This window comes from Falco biarmicus, chromosome 6, assembly GCF_023638135.1.
Source record: "Falco biarmicus isolate bFalBia1 chromosome 6, bFalBia1.pri, whole genome shotgun sequence".
In the NCBI taxonomy this organism is placed as follows: domain Eukaryota; kingdom Metazoa; phylum Chordata; class Aves; order Falconiformes; family Falconidae; genus Falco; species Falco biarmicus.
Window position 1 is genome coordinate 45,614,690 of NC_079293.1, and position 21,715 is coordinate 45,636,404.

Consider the following 21,715-nt stretch of genomic DNA (forward strand, 5'->3'; position numbering starts at 1 on the left):
TTTTGAGGAGAAAACAAAAGCTACATGCCAAATATGTTTTGGCATCAAGAGCAAGCTCTTTTGTAGACTTTTTATGGGTCTTTCATTCTGTTTCAAACTTCCCAGTGAATCACAATTTTACATTGCATTTTCATCAGTGGTATTTATGCTGCTTTAGGAAAACTGGGGGGGGGGGGGGGGGGCTTTTAGTTTATAAAAGGAGTAATAGGCTTATACCATTCCAGAAATCTATGTCATGTTATTCTTTGTCTTTTTATTTTTCTTTTTAACATAAATGCAACTTACTGACCCTCATTTTTTGTGGTTGGGTTTTGGTTTCTCTTTGGTTTTTTGTAGGGACAATAGGGTTATATTTGATAATGTCTTGCCTGCAGCAGTGTAACCTTTGCCATACATTGCTGGAAGTGCATACTAATGACTTTTAACAACAGTATGCTATAAATCTGAGTAATGATAACCAGTAATATTTGGCAATAAAGAGAGTTAAATGCTTTTGGGGAAAAAAAACTTTTTTTTTTTTTAATTGAGCTCATCTGGCAAATATATGGGGTTGTGGAAAATGTTTATAGTTACCCTTTACACATGTAAAATCTGTTTCTGCAGCCATAAGGATAGGTCTTCTGCGGACTGTCACACTGCCATTCAGTCTGTAAAGCTGCAAGTACTGCGACACTTCCTGTGCAAAGTCTCCCTCAACACTGGTGGACCTCGTCCCTGTGCTATACCCTCACTTATTTACAAGTTCTTGGAGAGATCTGATAAAATGCAACTTTTTTCATTTGTTATGTTTAAGTATTTTTTTATAAGTCTTGTGTATAGTCCAAAGTGTGCTGCTTTAGGGTTTTCTGTATGTGAATGCTTTAAGCTGTGTTTGTGCTTCAAATGTATTGAGATGTTTTTTAGCTGAATGCTGTATTAAAGTGTAATGTCCTAGAGAGACCAGCCTAGGATGAGGAAATCTGCCCCTGCTTTGCTTATGTTTCCAGTTTAAAGTCTACTGAATGTTTTTAAAGATCTCCCTAGTTAAGGTTTAGCCTGCTTTTAGAATTTGCTGTCCCATGCTTAAGCCCTATATCATTGCCACTGACAGAAAAACTGAGCAACTCAAGGAAACAAGAATAGCCATAGCTAAGTCACATAGGCTTGTAAAGATGTTCATAGATGTTTCTCCAGCCTTTTTTTTTCCCCCCTTAAGCAATAAATAAGGCAAGAAATATCTGTGGTCTATTTGTATCTAACAATACAGATAATTAAAAACACAAACAAATCTTAATCTTCGTATCATCAGTTGACCAAATCACTTCTGGTCCTTTAGTCTTCTAAGAAACATCTCTTCATTCTCAACACCTCACAGAAGTGTCTTCTGGGCCTGCAAGACTCAGAGATGGCATTATAATTCATTCAGTGGGGAACCACGCAACTGCAGGAGGATACCCAGGGTGAGAGGAAAGTGTTAAGAGGGATTGGTTAGGGATACAGAAGGGAGAGGGGAGGAGGCATGAGAGAGGCTGATGACTGAATTACAGACCATTTTCCATCTCTACAAGTCCAGGGAGATGAGTTTGTGCTCTTCCCTTACAGGCTGCCCCAGAGAACTCAGGGCTCTTCGCTGGGCCCATGCAGAGGCACTAACCAGTACTCAGGAGGGCATGTTTTAGTCTGGGCTTGGCAACAGACCTCCAGGGACCTGGCTGCAATGTTGCACGTCACCAGTGCGGAGGTTGCTAGGTTTATGGCGACTTTCCACTGTTGGATGCTGAACGTTATATAGGAGAGTGGGAATGGCCTCGGCAGATTGGTTGAATCTTCATTTCAGTAAGCTCTCTGAAATGAATGTCAGTTGTTCTTCTTTGATCTGTTGCAGGAGATACAGAGTTTGCTCACTAACTGGAAGGGGCCAGACCTCACGAGTTACGGGGAGCTGGTGTTAGAAGGAACATTTCGTATTCAGCGAGCCAAAAATGAGCGCACATTGTTCCTCTTTGACAAGCTGCTGCTAATTACAAAAAAGAGAGATGAAATGTTTGCATACAAAGCTCACATACTGGTATGTTGGAGAGCAGGTGGTAATGTGCTGTCTCTGGGTCTCCCCAAAACTTCTCCATGATTCATGTCATTGCTTCTCTTTGTTACAGTGTGGGAATCTGATGCTTGTTGAAGTAATACCAAAGGAACCACTTAGCTTTAGCGTCTTCCACTACAAAAATCCCAAGATGCAACATACTGTCCAGGTATGACAGAAACCTTCCTGCCTGCTGGGTAACCTGACGGATCACCGTATGCTATTCCTGACCTTGCACAGCACAGTAATGCTTTTTCTCATGGTGCAACTTTTTTTTTTTTTTTTTTTTTTTTTTTAAATCAGGCAAAGTCACAGCAAGACAAGCGGCTTTGGATTCTTCACTTGAAGAGGTTAATTCTAGAAAACCATCCTGCTAAAATTCCTGCCAAGGTAAAAATTACAAAAAACCAGAACAACCCCAAACAAACCACAAAACACCTTGTATGTGTACTAACTTCCAGCAATCTTGTTATTTGTAAGATGCATGGCAATTTACAGAAAGTTTAGACTCCAGGAGGTTAATTAACATGTTGTTTCCTTATATCTTTAAAAGTTCCTCAAAATTAATGGGAAAGTTCCACTATAAGCATCTACAGGGCTTGGTACAGGAGTAGAAAAGTTTAGCCAGGTTAGCAGCATTGCTGTCTATATTGGGATTTGACTGCTAAGACATGAGTAACAGAGATGCAATGTCAGAAATCTTAACTATAAGGGCATACCTTAGCTTGACACTGCCTATCTGCACAACACTGAGGTGCACTAATTGAAGCATGTGTAGACCTTACCAAGCCAATTTTAATCTGCCTTTGTTAGATATCATAGCAGTGAAGCCAGCAGCACACGCTTCACTTTACAAATACACACACGCATTCTGAACCCTACATCTTTAGCTGGAAAATCTAGGCCCTTTTTGGTGAGATAGCTAGCCAGCTTTGTTCCAGAGAAAATGAGGCACTGGTAACATATTCATAGCTGTAACATCTTGGAGTAGGGAAATCTGGTCCTTTTATTTATGAAATACTGTCTTAGAGCTCCGGGTGATGTTTCCCAGTGTAACATAATGCACCTCTCGAAGGGTGTTAACCCAAGTTAACTCTTGCCATCACACAGTAGCCACTGACTCATAAGGAAGCAAGATTTTTTTCTGATTTTTTTTTCCCCACTGAGTTTACTGCTGCTTTTTTTTTTTCTCCAGTACTGGTTTCACTGATCAGTTTCTCTGCCTGTGTTTTTTTTTTCCACTGAGTTTTATGCTGTAATGGCTAAAAAATGTTACCTGTAACTGACAGACATGGTGCTATGCTGACTCTCATTTCCAACATTTCAACAAAAAGAATTATGGAGAAAAAGCTCTAGCAGTTGCTATTACTGGTTCTCTTTTTATCTTTTAGTTTACAGTTTATTGAAGGTATAATGTTTATACTAGTATTCATGCTTACAATGTAAATACACATTGCAGTGTATTAGGTTGTAAAAAAAAAAAATACTACAGCACCATCTCAGCTTTTGTATCAAGACTTTTTCTTACTTCTTACTGGATATTTTTTTTTGATCTGTGGAAAAAATGTGTAACTGAAAATGTGATGCCATTTTCTGCTCAGAGAAATCATTTGAGAAATTAAAACTCTAATGGAATAAATCTCTGAGGTTGTCTGCACAATTTATATTTTTAATAAACTGGTAGTTGTGGGACTTCTCTCTGACTAGTTTTTGGAGGATTTAGGAATTAATAGTAGTCCACATGTGACACCTGGTGGAAAATTACCGAACTGCACCTGTAGAATAGCAAAAGGGTTCTGTAGGCTATTTTATTTTACTTTATGTTCTTATGCTATTTTATTTTACTTTATGTTCTTACTTGTTAGCCGATATACTTGATAAAACATCCAAATTATTTTCCCCATTAAAAAAGTGAGGAATTTTAAGCAATCATGGGATGCTTTTTATCCTCGTTCAATTTACTTAAACCAAATGGTGATGTATTTTTTTAACAGCTGTTCCTCAAGTAAACTCTTAAAGGAAGCAAGGTAGATAGTGTTTTCTGTGCCAACTACTTCAGAGATGAAAAATAATAAAAGAGTTAAACTATTTGACTTTTAGGGAGGAACTGTTCTGTGAATCACAGAAAAAAGCAAACCAAACCAACAGTTTCCCAGATGCTGGGGCCAGTTTTGTGCTGATCCCAGCAGAATATGGAGACATGTATTGATTGCTTTAAATTCTGGAGCTTGAGAGAGATCTCTGGAGGTTTGCGTCTCCATGGAGGAGACGCAGCACGTGCAGCATGGTCTCAGCACAGCAAAGCCCCTATCTTTGAAGCCAAAGTATTTGCGGTCAGAGGTGCCATCACCACATCCTCCAGAAATTCCTGGCACCCGCGGGTGCTGTAGGTACGCACTCCTCCCCTTGTGATGCCAGAGGGGAGGTGGGCACACAAGGTGGAGCTGCCGGGGGCAGTGAACAACAAACAGGTTTTTGTGTGAAGCCCCGAGAAGAAAAGCTCTGGTAACCTCCTGCCAGCAAAATTCTTCTTCACATATGTAACGTGTTCGATGCACAAAGACAGAAAATAACGCTGCTAACCGTATTTATAGTTCAAATATTAAACTTGCTGTTGTTTGCCTATAAACTCACTGTTACTTGTAATATGCAACATAATTCATCCTTCTACTTAGTTTAACTTTTTCATTTGTTACTTTTCCTCTTTTAGGCCAAGCAGGCAATTCTAGAAATGGATGCCATACGTAAGTTGGTTCTTTTTCACTTTTGTTTTATAAAATGAATAAAACCATCTTCAAAAGTTTGGCTTTAACTGCTGGTTTCCTCTGAGACAGGAGGAGGCCAGGTTTCTTTTCCTTGAATTATGACTTTACTGGAAACCCCAAAACTGGGTGCAGATCCTGTGGCACTCTGTAGGCATTGGGCTGACTGATCTGCAACTAATAAGTTATTGTCTCATGATGAGCAAGGAGGAGGCAGATAACACCTTCTGTAAACACTGGCCGCTCTCTTTTGCTTAGTCCATGCTGACTAAATGTATGATCTTTCCCGTGTTGTAGCATAACCTCTCTCCAGCTAGTACCCACTGAAGGGCTAGCAACAAGCAAACACAGCCTGAAGAGCGATGTAGCAGTGGTATGACTTCTTTGTGCTGGCAACCCTGTAGCTGGCAGACAGCGAGGCTTGTGCTCATGTCTGAAGAGTTTACCTGTGTGTGTCCCAGGAGCCAGCATTAGAAAGCACATGTGATGCTGCTGTCTGCACTCTGAGTGCAGTCCCATCTGCACAGTCCCTGGTGGTGCTTCTTCTGCTTGCTGGTTTTGCTGCGTGAGCTCTTCATCTAGGGATCTAGTGATCCCTAGCATTGCAGGGAAGTGAGAACAATAGACCTACAATATAAAAGCTGAGGAAGTCTTGGAGTAAAGCAAGCTTGATGTTTATTTGTGTAGTTGTTGTAGAGAATTGGTCAGGAAGGTTCTGACTGAGGAACTGGCAAACAAACATGCTGGGTTAGCCATCTGGAGCAAGAAACAACAAAATGGGCAAAGCGTTTCCACGGCTGGGTGATTAACAGCTACCCTACAGCAGCAGGTCTTGCTTGTGTTGCTTCAGGCTCTAATGAATCATAGAATCATTTAGGCTGGAAAAGACCTTTAAGATCATCAAGTCTGACCATTAATCCAGGACTGCCAAGTCCACCACAAAGTACTATTGTCAGTCATAAAAGGACGATGTAAGAGAGGAGAGGTCTGCAAGGTGTGTAAAGTGACATCCTTGTCACTCTCTTACACTGTGTGCCTCTGCTTGTTCCACAGATCACCCAGGCTTCCACTATAGCCCTGAGGGAGAAATGAAATCATCATACCAGCCTAAAGAAGGCACTACTCCTCACAGAGTGAGAAGGAAATCAGGTGAGTAAGCTCCTTTGCCACCAAGATGACAAATGGAAAAAACAAGCAGAGTTGTTTAGGGTTGGGAAGACTGGGCACATGGAGTTGGTCCTTAACTTGCACTCCGTGCATATTTAACACGGCACAGTATCACTCAGGTACGGGTGGAGCATCTTACAAACCATTTGTTGTTTGTGTGATATATTTTTTTATCCACTGTTTGCATTTAGTTTCATGGATATACATTCCTAATGATGGATGCATAAAGAATAGTTGATACTTTCTAATGGATAAAAGAATGCATATGCAGAAAGGCCAGTCATATTATTTAAATCTGACAGTTCTACACCGCCCCGCCCCCCTCCCCCCCCAAATAATTATTGTCTCAGAAGTGGTTTCATCCTGATTATGATAGGCCTATTATTTCAAAACATGATTATTATCTTTACTTAATGTAATGTCTGCCTTATGGATAATAGAGATTTGAGAGGTGGTTATGCTGACTTTGGGTTTTGGGTTTTTTTTCAAAACATACAACCATAATTACTGTTAGTTTTCTCTTGAAGTCACTGCCAATGTCTGTAGTTGGGTGACTTCATCTTGCAGTCACTGTGTTCCCCTCTTCAGCTGCTTAAAGACCTTTCTAATTTGGAACACGTAACACTGTGTATTGGGAATGACTTAAGGTTCATGACAGTATCGACATAGTGATTTATCATACAGCACCATGTGTGTCTGAAAAACAACCAAGGTTTAATTACTTTTCAGGCATCTTCCTTTGTTTCTGAGGTGAAGTATTGCATTGGTGCTGCTTTGTCTGTAAAAGGAATAATACAAGATACTGATCAAATGGTGTCCCATGTAATGTTCATCTATTTACACTTTTAAACTGCTAAGCTGTCGGTACCTAATATATATTTCTAATAGGAAACCTCCAGCAATTTAGAGCAATAAGAGAGATGACCAAGTCTTCTGAAAGCAGGAATCTTAACGTGGGATAAAAATCTACCTGTGGCTTATTCAGGAACGTGTATGTTCTTTGGTAACATCTATAGGTTTGGCTCTTCAACAAATACTTATTTTGTGAAGAGATTGGGTGATTAAGAAATGAAAATCTGGCTTCCCTGCATGGGCTCAAAAGCTTAAATTTTGGTATCCGTGTTATAAAAAGTTGGACAGGATGCCCATAGCTTGTTTTGGGATGCTGGAGTGCTTAAACGTGATTCTCTCTTTTTTTCAGAACCCTCATCTAGAGTCCATAAAGTTTTGAAGTCAAACGGTAAGCTAGTTCGTCTACTGTTCATTGACCCTGTGCTTCTGTACTTTGTGGAACAAGTAAAGATGGATCATTTTCTCCTATAACTTGGCCTAAATATGTTTGGAGGTGAAGAGAGGAGGAGGAACTATGCAAGGAAAACAAAGCATTAGTCTTTAATTCTGATGTCAGCTTTTTCCACACTTGGGTTCTGATCCTGTAAACATCCTAACAACTGGCAACTGAACACACAGAGTCTTGGCCATTGTGAGTAGTTGCTGATACCATATCAGTGTTGCAAAATCAGGACCTCTGGTGGAACTGTGGTAAAGCTCACGCTGTCTCCGTTTTATCAGAGACCCTATAGCCTGTTTGCTGAGTTGCTGCTGCATTTAACCCCCTTTTGGGAATTCATAATAGGGGTACTAGTGTAGCATTAAAGTGGGCATAACCAATTTGATTTTTCACTTATGTTGAAGTATATATTTCTGTTTTCAGATATGAGTCCAGATATGCAGAAGGTAAGCCATTTCTTATATTTCTTATTTTAGCACATTTCAAATGACTTAGAGCACTGCATTTACTATAGAATCGACATCTTCTTAGTTGTGTTGATATTAAGAATGGAAACAAAACAATAAATGTTATTTAGCATCTCCAATAAGATTACTGGAATGAAAGCAATAGAAAAACAGTTAAATATTTCAGGAATATCTAATAATGAAAAAATGACTAATCCACATATTGTTGTATTTTATAATGCACTACAGTCAATTACTAATGCTATAGGGTACTTAAAAATACCATTATAATCATGGAAGTGCTGTGCATATTGTGTTTGTTCTTTGGAGCGTATTGTCTATGTATTTATTGAATAAGACTGGAAAGTTTCAGCTTATTCTGATATACATACCATAGGTATAAACCATGATATATGACTAAACAGAGCAGATACAGCTTAAGCAGATGGAAATGAGCATTTCTGATTTTTACATTCTCTGTAAGAATTTGTACTGAAGTTCCCAATGCAGTTTGAAAGTCTCATGTTGAATATCAGGCCCGAGGGTTTATTTGGGATGGAATTTAAAGTTGTGTGTGTGTGTAAGATTTACAAACAGGGTACACTAGATATGACTTCACTGGGATGCCATAACGCTGAAGCCCATAATTGAGGTGGGGGCTTTTGCATATATTTTTTCAGTTCTAAATATTCTATGGAAAAGTCTCATTTCAGTGCAGCTAACAGAATGTAGCTTAAATGTTGCCTTTTAAGTCTGATGTAAAAGTGTCTTAATGGAATATATAATCTCTATAAACTTCTAATCAAAGTTTTGTGGTGTTTTTTTTTTTAAGCGGATCAGTATTGAAGGAGCCCTATTATCTCAAGCCACCAAACTAGGATCAAATGAAGCCCTGCTGAATTCTAGGAAAAAGGTTCCATTGGAACCCAGTGGGCTGGAGAGCCAATTTCAAGAGTCCATTGAGCCAGCCTACAGCAGTGATCAGGACGAAAACCTTCAGACTTCCGCTACAGAACAGATTGATGCTGATGATGAAGAAGAGTCTGAACAGGTAGGGAAAAGAGGGGAGAAAATAAAATCCTGTTTCCCTGGGAAGGATGGAAGGGAGATTAAAAACATCTGTAACAAGGACACAGGGAATGTGTAACAAGTATTTACAACTTTGTCTCCTTAGAAATATTTTTTTTAGACCTACACAACACTCTCTTGCATTTGGCAGAGAAAACGTAAAATTAGCCCCTACACAGAGGAAGAAATCCCCACTGCTTGAAGAAGATTTTACTCAGTCCTTTGCAGTCCTCAAGCTGAGTTCTGACAGAAAGCTATTGCTTTTACCTGTTGTGCACAACTGACCTTTCCTTGCTTCTCCAGCTGGTGCCTTGAAAGAAACCTCTTTAGGCCATGTGCAGAGACACACTGCCTTCAGGTCTCCAAAGCCAGGACTGGAATATTAAGCTAAGATTCAGACCCTGCCACATGTGATGTGGTGATTCTTGACTGAGCTGCTGGTGGTAGCTAGGAACATGTAAACTAATACAAGGAGTTGTGAATGGGATTTCTGCAAATGAGAGTCTCTATCTGTTACTACTGCATAGGTGGTAGTTTTTCCCCACTCTGCATGATGTTTCCACACACATAGTACTTCTGCAAAACTAAAACCCCAGCTTTGAAAGGTGATTGTATTAAAGAATCTAGATTTTAAGTTTGTTTGGTTTAGTTGATGCTGAAGTCATATCTTTGTGTGGTCCATTTATTTTGTGAATTATCCAAAACCTATTATTTAAATTCTTTTTGAAGCTTACTGAACATTTCATCTTTGAAATTATGTTTCCATCGTAACTCTGATAAAATAGTATCTTGTATCAGTGTAGTGCAGTGTCTTGTAATTGTCTTTCTTCCTGACATGGGTAAGTACAAAAGAATGAGTAAGTCCAAAAGAATGCCACTATAAAAATGTATAATAGTAGCTTAGTGTTTAATCCATAGTGTGGCAACAATACCGTTGCAGATTCCCTCCCATTCCCACCATGCACGCCCTTCACTCTTGAGTTCATTTGGACACTGCCCAGCATGTAACATTCTAGCCTTCTGGGGTTTTGTTTTGGTTTTGTTTTTTTTTTTTTATTGGGGGGGGGGCGGGGGAGTAGTGTTTGGGGTTTTTTTTCCTGGGAAGTTGGGTGACAGCATACTTTTTTAGTTTAGACCTCTTTCTGGTTTTCAAGACTGCAAGTGATAGTGAGACTATCCCCTCCCCTTTTCAAAACAAACAAACAAAAACTTTGAAACTTGAATTTTTGTGTGACCACCTTCTTGTATTATAATGTTGGCAGTGAGATTAAGCCCTTTCCCTTGTCCAATTTCTATGTATTCCTTTACGTCTATATTTTTGTACACAGATTCTGCTTTCAACAACTTTTGACAAGCTGTATGGATTGATACAGTTTAATTGGTTATTGTAAAGAAAGTTTTCTAGGCTCCGAATCATTCTTGTGGCAGTGCTCTGACTACTTGTGAGCATTTTGTTCTTCTGGTGTATATACCTGGCCTGTTTTAGCTGATAGTAATTCTTCTGAACAAGGCTGTACAAAGAACTGTAGATTTTATTACCTTTTCTTTCATATCACAGGGAGTGCAGCAAAACTCACTGCAGAAGTCAAAAGGGGGAAGAAAAAGACTTAATAGTCAAGCTGCTGAAAATGGTGAAAAACGGAGAAGTGTTAATCTCAACAAGTGTGAAACACAGGTATATATATTTTTTTTTTAACTTCTATTTTGCTGTTCATTGTAGATCTTTCAAAGGGATCTGTGTTTTCCCTAGGTAGACAGATAAGTCATCTTCTGTTTATGTCATGTATTAATATTCATATAATTGAAATAATAGTCTGTATGATGAAAGATTATTCTTTTTGGGGGCAAGGGAAAAAAGGCAACTAACCAAACCAGTCAGCATTAACTTGCGACAAAAGTAATTAACTTTCCCTCTCTTTCCCAACATCTGGCCAGGAATATCTACAGCATCCTTCTTCACATTAGCCTTATTAGCAGGCATGTGGCCTTGCTGTAAATCAGATCTGCTAGTGGAGCTGGATAACAAATTAGTCCAAAAAGAAAATGAAGTCTTCCATGGCATGTGCTAGGGAGTGTAACATACCTTTCTTCTAGGGTTATAGGCAAGGGGAAAGGGAGGAGAACAAAAGTTTTGGCACAAACCCAAAGTCAGATTAGCTTAATCCAACTGTGAAACTGCAGAGTTAGCACAAAAGGTTTAACCTAGCTCCTGCCAAATGAATTTGCCTTTAATTACTCATGCATTAACATTAGCCAGTGTCTTTTATTTGAAGTAAGACATTATTAAATGCCAACAGTGAACTCTGAGCCATGGTAAGGATTAGGAGGCAAAGCAGTCTGGCATTGTCACCTTGGCTCCCTGGCTCTCTAGCGAGGAGCCTGCTCACCCTGCCCATCTCCACCTGACTCATGCTGTGGGACATGCTGGTGCTATAGCAGTTCTGTGAATGGAGGGGATCGCTGTACTACTGCAGGGGATAGGCTAATGTTACCTGCTTATTTCAAATCTCCACAGAGCTCCAAGGACCCTTCAGATGAAGAGACAACCCAGAATCTTCCATTTCCCTGTGCAGCTAGACAGCCACAGATGCCTAGACAATTCAGCACACCCCAGAGCAACTCGTTAATCATGAGTATCCTGGGAGGAGGTACCTCTGTCAGAAACATCTGGACTGACCATCAGATCAGACAGGCATTGTTTCCCAGCCGGCGCCCACCTTATGAGAATGAAGATGATGAAGACGATTATCAGATGTTTGTACCATCAGTATCTGCATCCAATGCTAGTTCAGCTGTTGGTGGAGAAAGGAGGGGCTCTTCTGGGCGTCCGTGCAGCTGGCACTTAGGGGTAGTGCATCAAAACGAGAATTCCAGCCCCACTCGTCACAAAATTGTTAGGCGGGCCAGTAGTGCTGGTGAAAGTAACACGTGTCCAGCCAGCGCAAGGTATAAAATAGGGGAGCGCAGTTCCCGAAGGGAGGTGAAGAGAGCAGAGGTGAGCGGTATTAATGCATATCCCGAATCTTCAGAGGAGCTGACCATCGATGATATTGAACATGTTTATGATAATATAAGCTATGAAGACTTGAAGCTGATGGGTCTGACAAGAAGGGAGGAGATGACAGACCGTGGTCCCCAGAGATCTGCCAGAGACTCTCTCTATGAGGCTGAAAACAAAAGCAGCTTAGATTCACCCTCCAGAAAGACGACAGCAAATCAAAACAGGGCCTCCATTCGTGCCAGTAGGGATGAGATACTACTCAGTAGGGAAGCACCTACTTCAAGTTTGGATGAGCTCAGGATTGTTGAAGACAACATCTATGACACCATAGTGCTTCCAGAAACACCGCTATTGAATTTTAAATGTGACCCCTTAAAATGCTCGAAAAGGGGGAGTTTTCTGGGCCTGGAAAAAGACTTTGCATATTCTGACAATCTACGGCAGTTTGTTTCTGAAGAGAGTCTTCCGTTCAGTGAAGATGAAAGTCCTTATCATCGTGTTCCTGTCGACAATGACTATTTGAGCTTGGTAGATAGCTCCTCCAACTCAGACTCGCTGTCCCATAAGTCTGCAGCAGATAAACTCTCGGAGGAAGTAGATGAGATTTGGAATGACCTGGAGAACTACATCAAGAAGAATGAGGAAAAGACAAGAGACCGCCTCCTTGCAGCCTTTCCTGTTTGTAAAGATGATATGCAGGAAAGGCTGCATGCTGGTAGTACACCTGAACTAAGTAAAGATGTAGAGTACTCGCTGTCTACTCTCTCTCTGCCAGAAACTCCTATTTTCCCTAAAACTGTGAAGCCCAGGGCTGCCACCATAGGTGAGGCTAATCTCAGGCTTGAAGATTCTACACCATGCAAGGAAAACTCTTTTATGAGTCTGAATAGATCTTCCTTCTCCAGTGAGATACCTTTTGTAGATAGCCCATACGAATCTGCCAAAAGCGTTCTGTCCAGTGTGCATGCAGAGGGCATGGAAAATGACTTGGCTGCTGCGGATAAAACAAAGAACAGAGTTTTTATGATGGCAAGGCAGTACAGTCAAAAAATTAAGAAGGCCAACCAGCTTTTGAAAGTTAAAAGTCCAGAGCAGGAGCAGCCGGCTAGCAGACAACAGAAACTGAAGCACAAAGATCTTGCTGCTATTCTGGAGGAGAAGAAACAAGGGGGTCCTGCTATTGGTATGTTCAAAATATTTCTATAAAGATATTTCTTTAGTAATTTTCATTGAAATTTGTATACTGAACTGGAAGATTGTGAATTTTTCTCACCCTGTTAGGAGTATCGGTATTATATTTTCTCTGTTGCCACTGCAGTGAGTTTTCTGTGACTGCTTCTAACACGTCCTTTATATCTCAATTCTTGTCATTACTTGATAAAATTGGGAAGAAATTATGGGGCGGTGTCAAGGAAAGATCAGTTCAGCTGAGGCTCGAAATAGAAATCATGCCGGAAGCACTATTGGCCTTTTTCCAGAAAAGCAATTATTTCCTTTAATAATGTGTTCATTATTTCAGAGTTTGACTGAAAAGGTATATTTTCAGGTAGGTTCACCTCCTAATCGGTCATGTACATTTGCTCAGGTACCATCCCCATCACACCTAAAAGCACGGGGAAGGGTGTCAGAGGAGAAGGAGCTGGTGTCCTTGCACTAGCTAATGAATTTGCAATGTCATGGATATGGGACAGCTTTGGAACAATTTTTGTCCGTGGTCAATTGAAACAAATTGGAGACATGGAGCCAGCGGACTCCACGCACTAGAGTATCATTCTTGCCTTCTCGTGATATTTATAGAAGTCCCTAAATATCTTATTTACCGGGACATTTTCAGAATGTTCTTTTCCATTTTAACATGAAAAAAGCAGCATATTGTTGGAACAGTGTGATACATTGTGTCCTGCATGACTGTTCACTGTCACAAGATATTTTATGCTTCTTTTTTTCAATACAGTGTGCTGAAACACAATATAATGCACGGCTTTTCCAGCCGCCATTGTTTCATGTTAACTTTTTTGAGGCTGAAGATACTGACACAGCTGTAAACTTTTTTCTAGACCAATACAGAGTGTTTTGATATTTTTATCTTCACACGACTCATTTGAATTGATTGCTTGCCTCTGCTAAATTAATTCTCTCTCCTTTCTAGGTGCCAGAATAGCGGAATATTCCCAGCTTTACGACCAAATCGTCTTTAGAGAAAGTTCACCTAAGGTCCAAAAGGAAGCCTGGGCCACTCCTCAGGAGCCATCAGCCGGGAGGTTTTCCACGCCCATGGCTGCGTCTCCTCCCCGTTCCCAGGCTGCCAGTGAATGCTCAAGAGCAGAAGACTGGCTTTTGCATTCTACATACAGTAACGGAGAGCTGGCCGACTTCTCTCCATGGCCTGAATCCCAAGACCCGAAGTCCAAGAGCTCTTATGCAGAATCTGGTACAAAAAGCAGTTCAAAGCAGTTGCCATCAGCTGGCTCGGTGCCTTCCCTTCAGGTTGCTAACTGTTTGCATGTCCCAGCACAGAGGTGGAGCGCCATCATAAGCCAACCGAACAAAGAAAATTTACATCAAGATCATGTCTATAACTCACTTGGGAGAAGAGTAAGCAATGTAAAACCACAGGCTTACAGCAGGTCACAGTCATCGTCCTCAATTGTGGTCAACAGGTCTGGAGAATCAATTGTATATCCTAATGAAATGGACAAGAAAAAGCTCCATTCAAACAGGAACTTCCGATTCAACAGCCATCAAATGCCAGGTATTGCTTCAGGATGTACGGGGCCTGATATGAGAAAGCAGATCCCTGAAAACTGTCCCGATATGATTCTGCAGGATTCTCAAAAGGTCCTGAGAGTGAACAGGACCTCCCCTCTGACAGCACAGATGGCCACTCAGAACTACTTTTCAAATTTCAAAGATACTGAAGAAGAAGGGGATGATGATGACTATGTTGAAATAAAGTCTGAAGATGAGGGATCTGACCTGGAGACTTCTCAGAACCAGCCAAGGAAATCTGATCCTAAACTGCGTAATGCAGATGCTGCTCCTTCGGAAACGCTCTGTGGCAAAACTATCTCTTGTACTCCTGCAAAGTCTGCCAGCGGCAAACACGCACTTACCCCGTATCTGACTGCATATGGTGATTCGGATAAACTGAACGACTACCTATGGAGAGTACCATCTCCTAATCAGCAGAATATTGTCCAGTCTTTAAGGGAAAAGTTTCAGTGTCTCAGTTCAAGTAGCTTTGCTTGATGCTTTCAGTAATTTCTAGCTGTACTGCCTTATCATGACAGAGTATATACTAGGACAATCAGTACTGGCATCATGTATTTCCATAATATTACACAGTCAGGCATTGTATCAGAGTAATACTGTAAATAGAAGTGAAATGTATCATTTTTAAAAAGGTTTAGAATCCTGGAAGTGAAAAAGGCCACATGCGTACTGTCTGGTGTCTTGCTCCTTAGTGCAGGTGGGCTTCTCATCTCCTATTTAGCCTTCCCATCTCTTCCCTTGTTAGGTGTGATACCCTTTGATTCTTACCGTTGAACCAGGTGTGATGCCATTTAATTCTTAAACCCTTTTAGCGTGTGGGAACCTTAGTATTTGGACTTTTGAGCTGGTAACCAGTATTCTGCATCCAAAATACCCATGTGATTACTCTGGTTACATATGGGAGCATTTAGCTGAGCAGCTACTTCTGTGACACTGCAGATTTCTGAGCGGTGCAATTGCACATATTTTTTGCACGTTACTCTTCATCAGACAGATACCAAGTGCAGGGGACCAATGCTACGTTACTTTAGAACAGGCTTCTTACGTTTTAAACAAAATCTAGTCCTAGTGCTCGTGAGGGATGCCAGACTGATGGCTCTGTGTCTGAAGCCTCTTCTACATTCTGTAACTGCACAGTTGGCAGAGGATGAGCAGTGGCGGCTTTTTATGTGAACCTGCAATGTGATGTAGTCCTTGCCTGGAGGATGTTCCGGGCAGTAGAAGAGGAGCTCCGCTGCTTGTGAAGATGGCTGGACTGGGTTTGGTACTTCCAGTGATGGTGATGGTTGCAACACACAGGCAAAATTTGAGTATTTTGTAGCTCAGAGCCCAGCAGTTGAAAGCTGCTCTGTGTGTTTGTAAAGTAGCTGTATTTTATACACAGTGACCTGTGGGGCATTTGTTAGAGTCCCAAAGTCAGTAACCCTGAGAGAGAATGAGGCTTGGCCAGATGCTTGGGTGAAATATTAATCATGGGGCATATTTGGCCCATAGGGTAGTTCAGCAATGCTGCCAGTTGAGTGACAAGCTGCCTTCCCTAGGGACCACATCTCCCGGAGTAGGAAATGACCTTTCCTGGCAGAGAGGTAAAATACATATTCTCAAAACCAGCCAGGTAATCCAGTTTATGGACAATAAAAGTAGCTTAAAAAATGAGAATACATTCCATTTTTTTGCAAATAATGTATAGAATAAATGCTGCCATTTAGAACAAGAACAGGATTTCCAATACAATGCACACTTACTCCCCTTTGTCATCTTCATTGCACAGCTTTGGATTCTGTTACTTGAAAACATTGTACCTAAAGGAAAGCCTAAAAGTCTACACTGACCATCTTGTGTGACTGTTGTTCGTTCTTGGTGCTTAAATTCTCCAGATCATGTGGATAAAGCCAGTACAGAGTTAAACATATCAATACATAAAGGAGTTTCATTGAAATACTGTTTTTACTAACCACATACCACTCCCCTCCGCTACAGAGCACTGTACTTCCAAAACGGCTGACTACTCACTACGCTGGTCACCGTGAGGAGAACCTGAAGTTATCGGTGTACAGCTAATTACTTCTAGGACTGAGATTTAAGGACTTGAATTTGTTAGAACGGATTAAATTATTTACCGCACGTTATCTCGCAGTGGCTAGGAGTTGTGATTTTGAGGGCTGGTTGGTCATGGTACTTACTAGCTTGTACCACAGGGATACTTGTTACAGTCAGCACATCCACTGCGATGGGACCCGCATCTCTCTAGTATAATCCGACGGAGAAATAATGTTGTACATATTTAAGACGCCGAGGTGTAGCAGAGCCCATATTTATTTAATATAGCTTGTAAAGTACTGTAAATACGAATAGAAGTGAAATCTGTGCTTTACCCGCGCACGTCTAGATTTGTTTAAACGGCTTGGGGAGGGAGGGGGGGGGAAGTGTCGGTTAACTCGCATCTCACGCAATCGGTGCGGGTTTGCGGGGGGAACGAACAGAAAAAGGGACTTTACTAGCGTGTAACTTCTCCCAGGGACCATTTCATACTATTTTTAATAAACGTTGAGTATGCAAAAGCTTTGGGTGGTGTTCATTGGGGGGGGGGAGGGGAGGCAAGCGAAAGGGGCTGAGCCCTGGGGCGGGGAGCGGGGCGAAGGGGCGGGCGGTGCTAAAGTACCGGCCGCCCTTTCGCCCCGCTCCCCGCCCCCGGTGGCCGGTGCCGGTGGCCGCCGCAGGGATGAGGATCGCGGCGCTGCGGCGTTGCGTGTGCGCGGTGCTGCCGCCGAGGCGCGGGCTGTGCGGGCGGCAGGCGCGGGGCGCCGCGGCGGTGCGGTAAGAGGCGCACTGGGGGGGGCGGCGGTGGCTGATGCAACGGGGTGGGCGGGGGGAGGGGGTGAAGGGGGCTCGGGGTGGGGGATTTTTTTTTGATGCGTGGGGGTGGGTTGTTTGGGGGGTTTTTGCCTTGGCTTTGTGTCCCGGCGTTCCGAGGGTGAACAGGGCAGGCGTAACGTGGCGGGCGTTCAGGTGAGGCTGCGCATGGAAGTGTGCCTGGAAAACCGTATGGTCCGTGGGAAAACCGCATGGTCCATCGTCCACCACCCCCACCCCCCCTCCCGTCCGTTCCACCTCGGCTGGGAGGGTTTGTCTGCCACCCATTGTCCTGAACGGGTCATTGGCTGCTGCAGGGGGGAGCGCGTGAGGTGGCAAAACGCTGCTCTGGGCTGTGGCCGTGTCCGTCCGTCCGTGTCGTGTCCTGCCTGCTGTGGGGATGGACAGACAGACATCCTCCAGGGGCTCTCCTCCTTCCCTGCTGGGTAAGTAGCATCTGCATATTTAGAAGGTAACGGAGGAGAGCCAGCAGCCACTTAACCCTGCAAATTTTTCCAGTAAGCGTTCCCAGAGCCTGGCTGCCACCAGTTTTTCCAAGAAGCAGCGTGGCAAACAAAGCCCCTCTGTCTCCCTGCTGCCCGCGGGTTTGAATAGCATCCATGGAAGTGGCCGGCTGGCAGCTCTTGGGGCTGGTTAAACCCCAGGTGTAATGGCCTCTGCTGCTGTCACTGCCCGGCTCTGGCGTGTGGGAACGAAGGACCCACCCGAGCTGAGGGCTCGGGGTGGTGGTTCCCTGCTGCTTCCCGTGGTGAGGCTGGACGAGCCGTCTCATGAAGCAGCACAGGCCAGCTATAAAGTTTGGGGCATGCTGGAGCACTGAAGTACATAGCTGTAAACCAAAGGTGGTTTGGTCTGCTAAGGTTTTCTGTACCTGCCTGCTGAACGCCAGCCTTCACAGTTAACAGCCTTCTGGGGTTTTGGTGATTAAAAGCTTATGTGTGTAAGCGTTTCTTCCATATGGCTGACTAAGGTAAGTTTCTGCTGACTGATGTGAGAAAGGTTTACTTTGCTAAAGATTTGCTCGTTGTTACTGTGTTGCAGCAAAATCACTGAGAATGCAAAGAAATCCTTGGCCTCTCTTAAGAGAGGAAACCCGCAGCTTGAGCCAACACTTGCAATTATCCAGGTAAAGTACGTCTGTATGTCGCTGGCTGTGAGAGATCCCCTTCAGTACCGTTGCTTGTCTGAAATTTCAGAAGCGCATGATGCAGAAAGGCATTTTTATTCAAGCAAAGCGGATGGGAGGAGATAATTTCACCAGACTGTAGATAGTCCTTCTGCAGGCCTGAAACGGCCACAGCAAACTTCAGGCTGTGGGAAAGGTTTGCAAAGGAAGGGAATGATTTTATCCCTTCCTCCTTTTGCTAACATCTTCCCCATTGTAAGCACAGATTGCTTTTTCTCACAGGTCATCTAAGTTGATTGACGTAACTAAAGTCAAAGCCCTGGTTCTTAACCTTTATTTAGCTTGAAGCTTTTGTTGCAGCCCTGAAAAAAATGTTTACTTGCTTGAAAACGTGGGCCTCCCTTGCCTCCCACCCCTAAAATACCATTGCCAGGGTTAACTGAAGACCCTGCTGCTTCCTGCCAGCCTTGTTGCCTTTAGACAGCTGTAGCTTATGACTGCATTACTGCTGTCTGGAGAGGAAAATCACACTGAAAAGCCCCAGTCAGCTCAAAGGGGCCTGTGTGAAATACATGCTCTCTGTAAAATGACAGCGTCCTTCAGAAGCAGCAGCGCTTTCTAAGGTGAAGCAACCTCATAGTAATCGAGAGCTGTTGTATTACTAACACCACGGACAGCTTTTCTTTCCATCCCACTGGCGCTGCCACCTTTGAGACAGGCAATCAAACTCACAGATGAGGACGGCTACCCCTGCAAATCTGAGAGATGTTTCTCTTCAGATTTCTTAAAGTTTCAAGGCCAAGAAGCTATGGCTGTTTGTCATTCAGAGCGGGACCTAGAGCCGTGCGGGCAAAAATGCTTCAGTCCTGTTTCCTGGGATGGTGGTGTTGGTTTTGTGTGGGCACACACTGAATCTCTGAGCCAGTAGGCTTTAATTTTAAAGCCAAACTATAAATATCTTGTAAGTAGTAATAGTGAATCTAAGAAATGCAGCAGCAATTTTATTTTGGTAGGTGTTCTAGTGAGTCTGGCTGAACAAGCTCTCACATCTCTTACCCTCCCCACGTAACTGCAGTTAATGTTTTCAAATAGCCCTGTAAGATTGTAAGTTTGAGAACTGCTAGAAAAGCAGTGACCCATCTTCTCAGTGACTTGTTTCTCACTCCTGTCTTGTCTTCATCCAGTTGCACTGCTACATTTGGGGCAGTGATCCACCCTGGACTGGAGCAGTCAGGGGAGGCTTCCTTTCAGCTACATTATTCCTTGAATCTGGTTTCCTGTGGGGCCACGAGTGGTGTGTGCTGGCACAAGGGAAGGGATGTGGTTGGGATGGGAGAGAGCACTGTGTGAGGAGGGGGAGGTTCCTGCTCACTTTTAATATCACTTGAGATGCATCTGCATCAGTGTTTTGGTTTTGGTCATGGTTGTGCTTTAAATGAATGTCCCTCTTCTTCTTGTTTACCCCACTTGGTTTGCATCATGAGGTGGCTGCAGGAACACGTGGCCTAGATCCTTCTGAATGAAATTCACCCAAATTATGTCCTCCAGCTCTCAGTCACCCTAGCTCTAGTCTGGTTGTAAGGACTGAAGCAGAACTCATTTTAAATGTTTATTTATTGGCACAAAGAAGACGTGTTTTAGTCACCAGCTGCTCTTGTGGTGCACTGTTGTACGTGGGCAGAGACTTAAGCTCCATGCTGCTCTCCATGTGCTGCATTGCACTCAGGAGAGCAGAGGGAGGGCAGTGACACGGTCACCTTTGCCAGTTGCTTGTGGGTAACAGTGGTTGGCAGAACGTGGCACCACCTCTGCAGCAGTACTGGGAACGAGGAGTTGCAGCATGAGCCTGCTCTGGAATGGTTTGAGATGCTTTCTTTTCCTATTGAGCCATCTGAACCTGGATCGATACTGAAGTTGATACCCGCATTGTTATTATCCATGTTGAACCCGGCTGGAACTATGCGACAGCAAAAAATGATTGGGGGCAGCTTCTTAGTTTCGTTGAAGCTGAAAACTAATACATAGCGGCAGGATCCTGCTTATCGTGGAGCTGCTGCCTTGCAAAGCTCAGCGGAGCACCGCCAGCTCTCCTGCACCCCCTGTGCTGCCACTGCACTCTGCCAGCCCGTGTCCTGAGCTCTGGCCTCGCCTGTGCCGCTCAGCAGGTTGTGATGCTCACCCACATGAGGTGAGCGTTCACCGGTCAGTGCTGCAGGAGCGGGGACATTACAGGGGACAGTGTGGTACTGCTGGTGGCTCCATCCCAATTAAACCGCTCGGGCAGTCCTGGTGGTTACACATCAGTGTGGGGGTACGGTTCCACATTTACTGGCATAGAGGAGCAGCTGCTGAGCTGTCCTTAGTCCCATCTCTTCTTCCCTCGTTGCAGCGTGAGCTCCACAGAGGTTCTCGATGCAGCAGCCTCTGTGCTGCCCCTTGCCCCCAGCTGCCAGATTTGGGGAGTGGGAGACTGGTAGTGCAGTGCCAGGGATGTGGGTGGTGCTGGGGTGAGGGAGGGAGCCAGGGGATGGAGGGCAAGTCCTCATCCTCTCTCGCACTGCCTCTCTCTGCAAAGCCTGCCCTTTTAAATGCTCTTTTTTCATTGTCAGCAGTCTTGAACACTTTGGGATTAGCATGTTGGTAAATTGTTACGGGCTTGAATGAAAATCGGTTTTGGGTGATGCTACTGACAGTCGAAGCCAGCACTGGCAGCTAATGATGAAGTGAGGGGCTCCACCCTGATGGGAAGTCACATGGCATTGAGTCTTATAGAAAAAGCCATCTAGAATGTGTTCATGGAATTGTAACAAACCTTTTAAAAATTATTTATTTCAGTCACATTTGGATTGGAAGACAGTTTTTATGTATAATCATATAGCTGTGAGAAGTGTTTTATTCATTTTGTTATGAAGCCACTAACATTTCTGAGGGTGGAACCCTCACTGCTCTGTTGGTAGGGGGTTTCTAGAGTTCTGGATATTGAGTTCTCCGTTTCATTGTTACAATAGAGATGAATATATGAAGAGTCTACTGAGATTCAAGAGTAACTTCAAGAGTAAAACTCAATTGTAATTATTATGATTAAATATCGTAATATATATACGGTGCATATAGGTGTAGAGATCTCGGGGAGGAGGGTTCCTGGG

General features: G+C 43.2%; 2 protein-coding genes across 7 annotated transcripts in view; both read left to right on the top strand.

Moving 5' to 3' along the window:
• The window catches only part of PLEKHG1 (pleckstrin homology and RhoGEF domain containing G1), a 136,202-nt gene extending 119,202 nt beyond the window's left edge, over positions 1–17,000 (top strand). For all 3 annotated transcript variants that reach the window (XM_056343794.1, XM_056343792.1, XM_056343793.1), the window contains 11 exons: positions 1,865–2,047; positions 2,136–2,231; positions 2,366–2,452; positions 4,773–4,806; positions 5,878–5,973; positions 7,193–7,231; positions 7,706–7,728; positions 8,561–8,779; positions 10,355–10,471; positions 11,312–12,980; positions 13,947–17,000. In XM_056343794.1, coding sequence (XP_056199769.1) covers positions 1,865–2,047; positions 2,136–2,231; positions 2,366–2,452; positions 4,773–4,806; positions 5,878–5,973; positions 7,193–7,231; positions 7,706–7,728; positions 8,561–8,779; positions 10,355–10,471; positions 11,312–12,980; positions 13,947–15,046 — 3,663 coding nt within the window. In that variant the 3' untranslated portion in view covers positions 15,047–17,000. The remainder of the gene's footprint in view (positions 1–1,864; positions 2,048–2,135; positions 2,232–2,365; positions 2,453–4,772; positions 4,807–5,877; positions 5,974–7,192; positions 7,232–7,705; positions 7,729–8,560; positions 8,780–10,354; positions 10,472–11,311; positions 12,981–13,946) is intronic.
• Positions 17,001–17,260: 260 nt separating this feature from the next.
• The window catches only part of MTHFD1L (methylenetetrahydrofolate dehydrogenase (NADP+ dependent) 1 like), a 157,295-nt gene continuing 152,840 nt past the window's right edge, over positions 17,261–21,715 (top strand). For all 4 annotated transcript variants that reach the window (XM_056344078.1, XM_056344076.1, XM_056344077.1 and 1 more), the window contains exons 1-2: positions 17,261–17,386; positions 18,485–18,569. In XM_056344078.1, the coding sequence (XP_056200053.1) occupies positions 17,292–17,386; positions 18,485–18,569 (180 nt within the window). In that variant the 5' untranslated portion in view covers positions 17,261–17,291. The remainder of the gene's footprint in view (positions 17,387–18,484; positions 18,570–21,715) is intronic.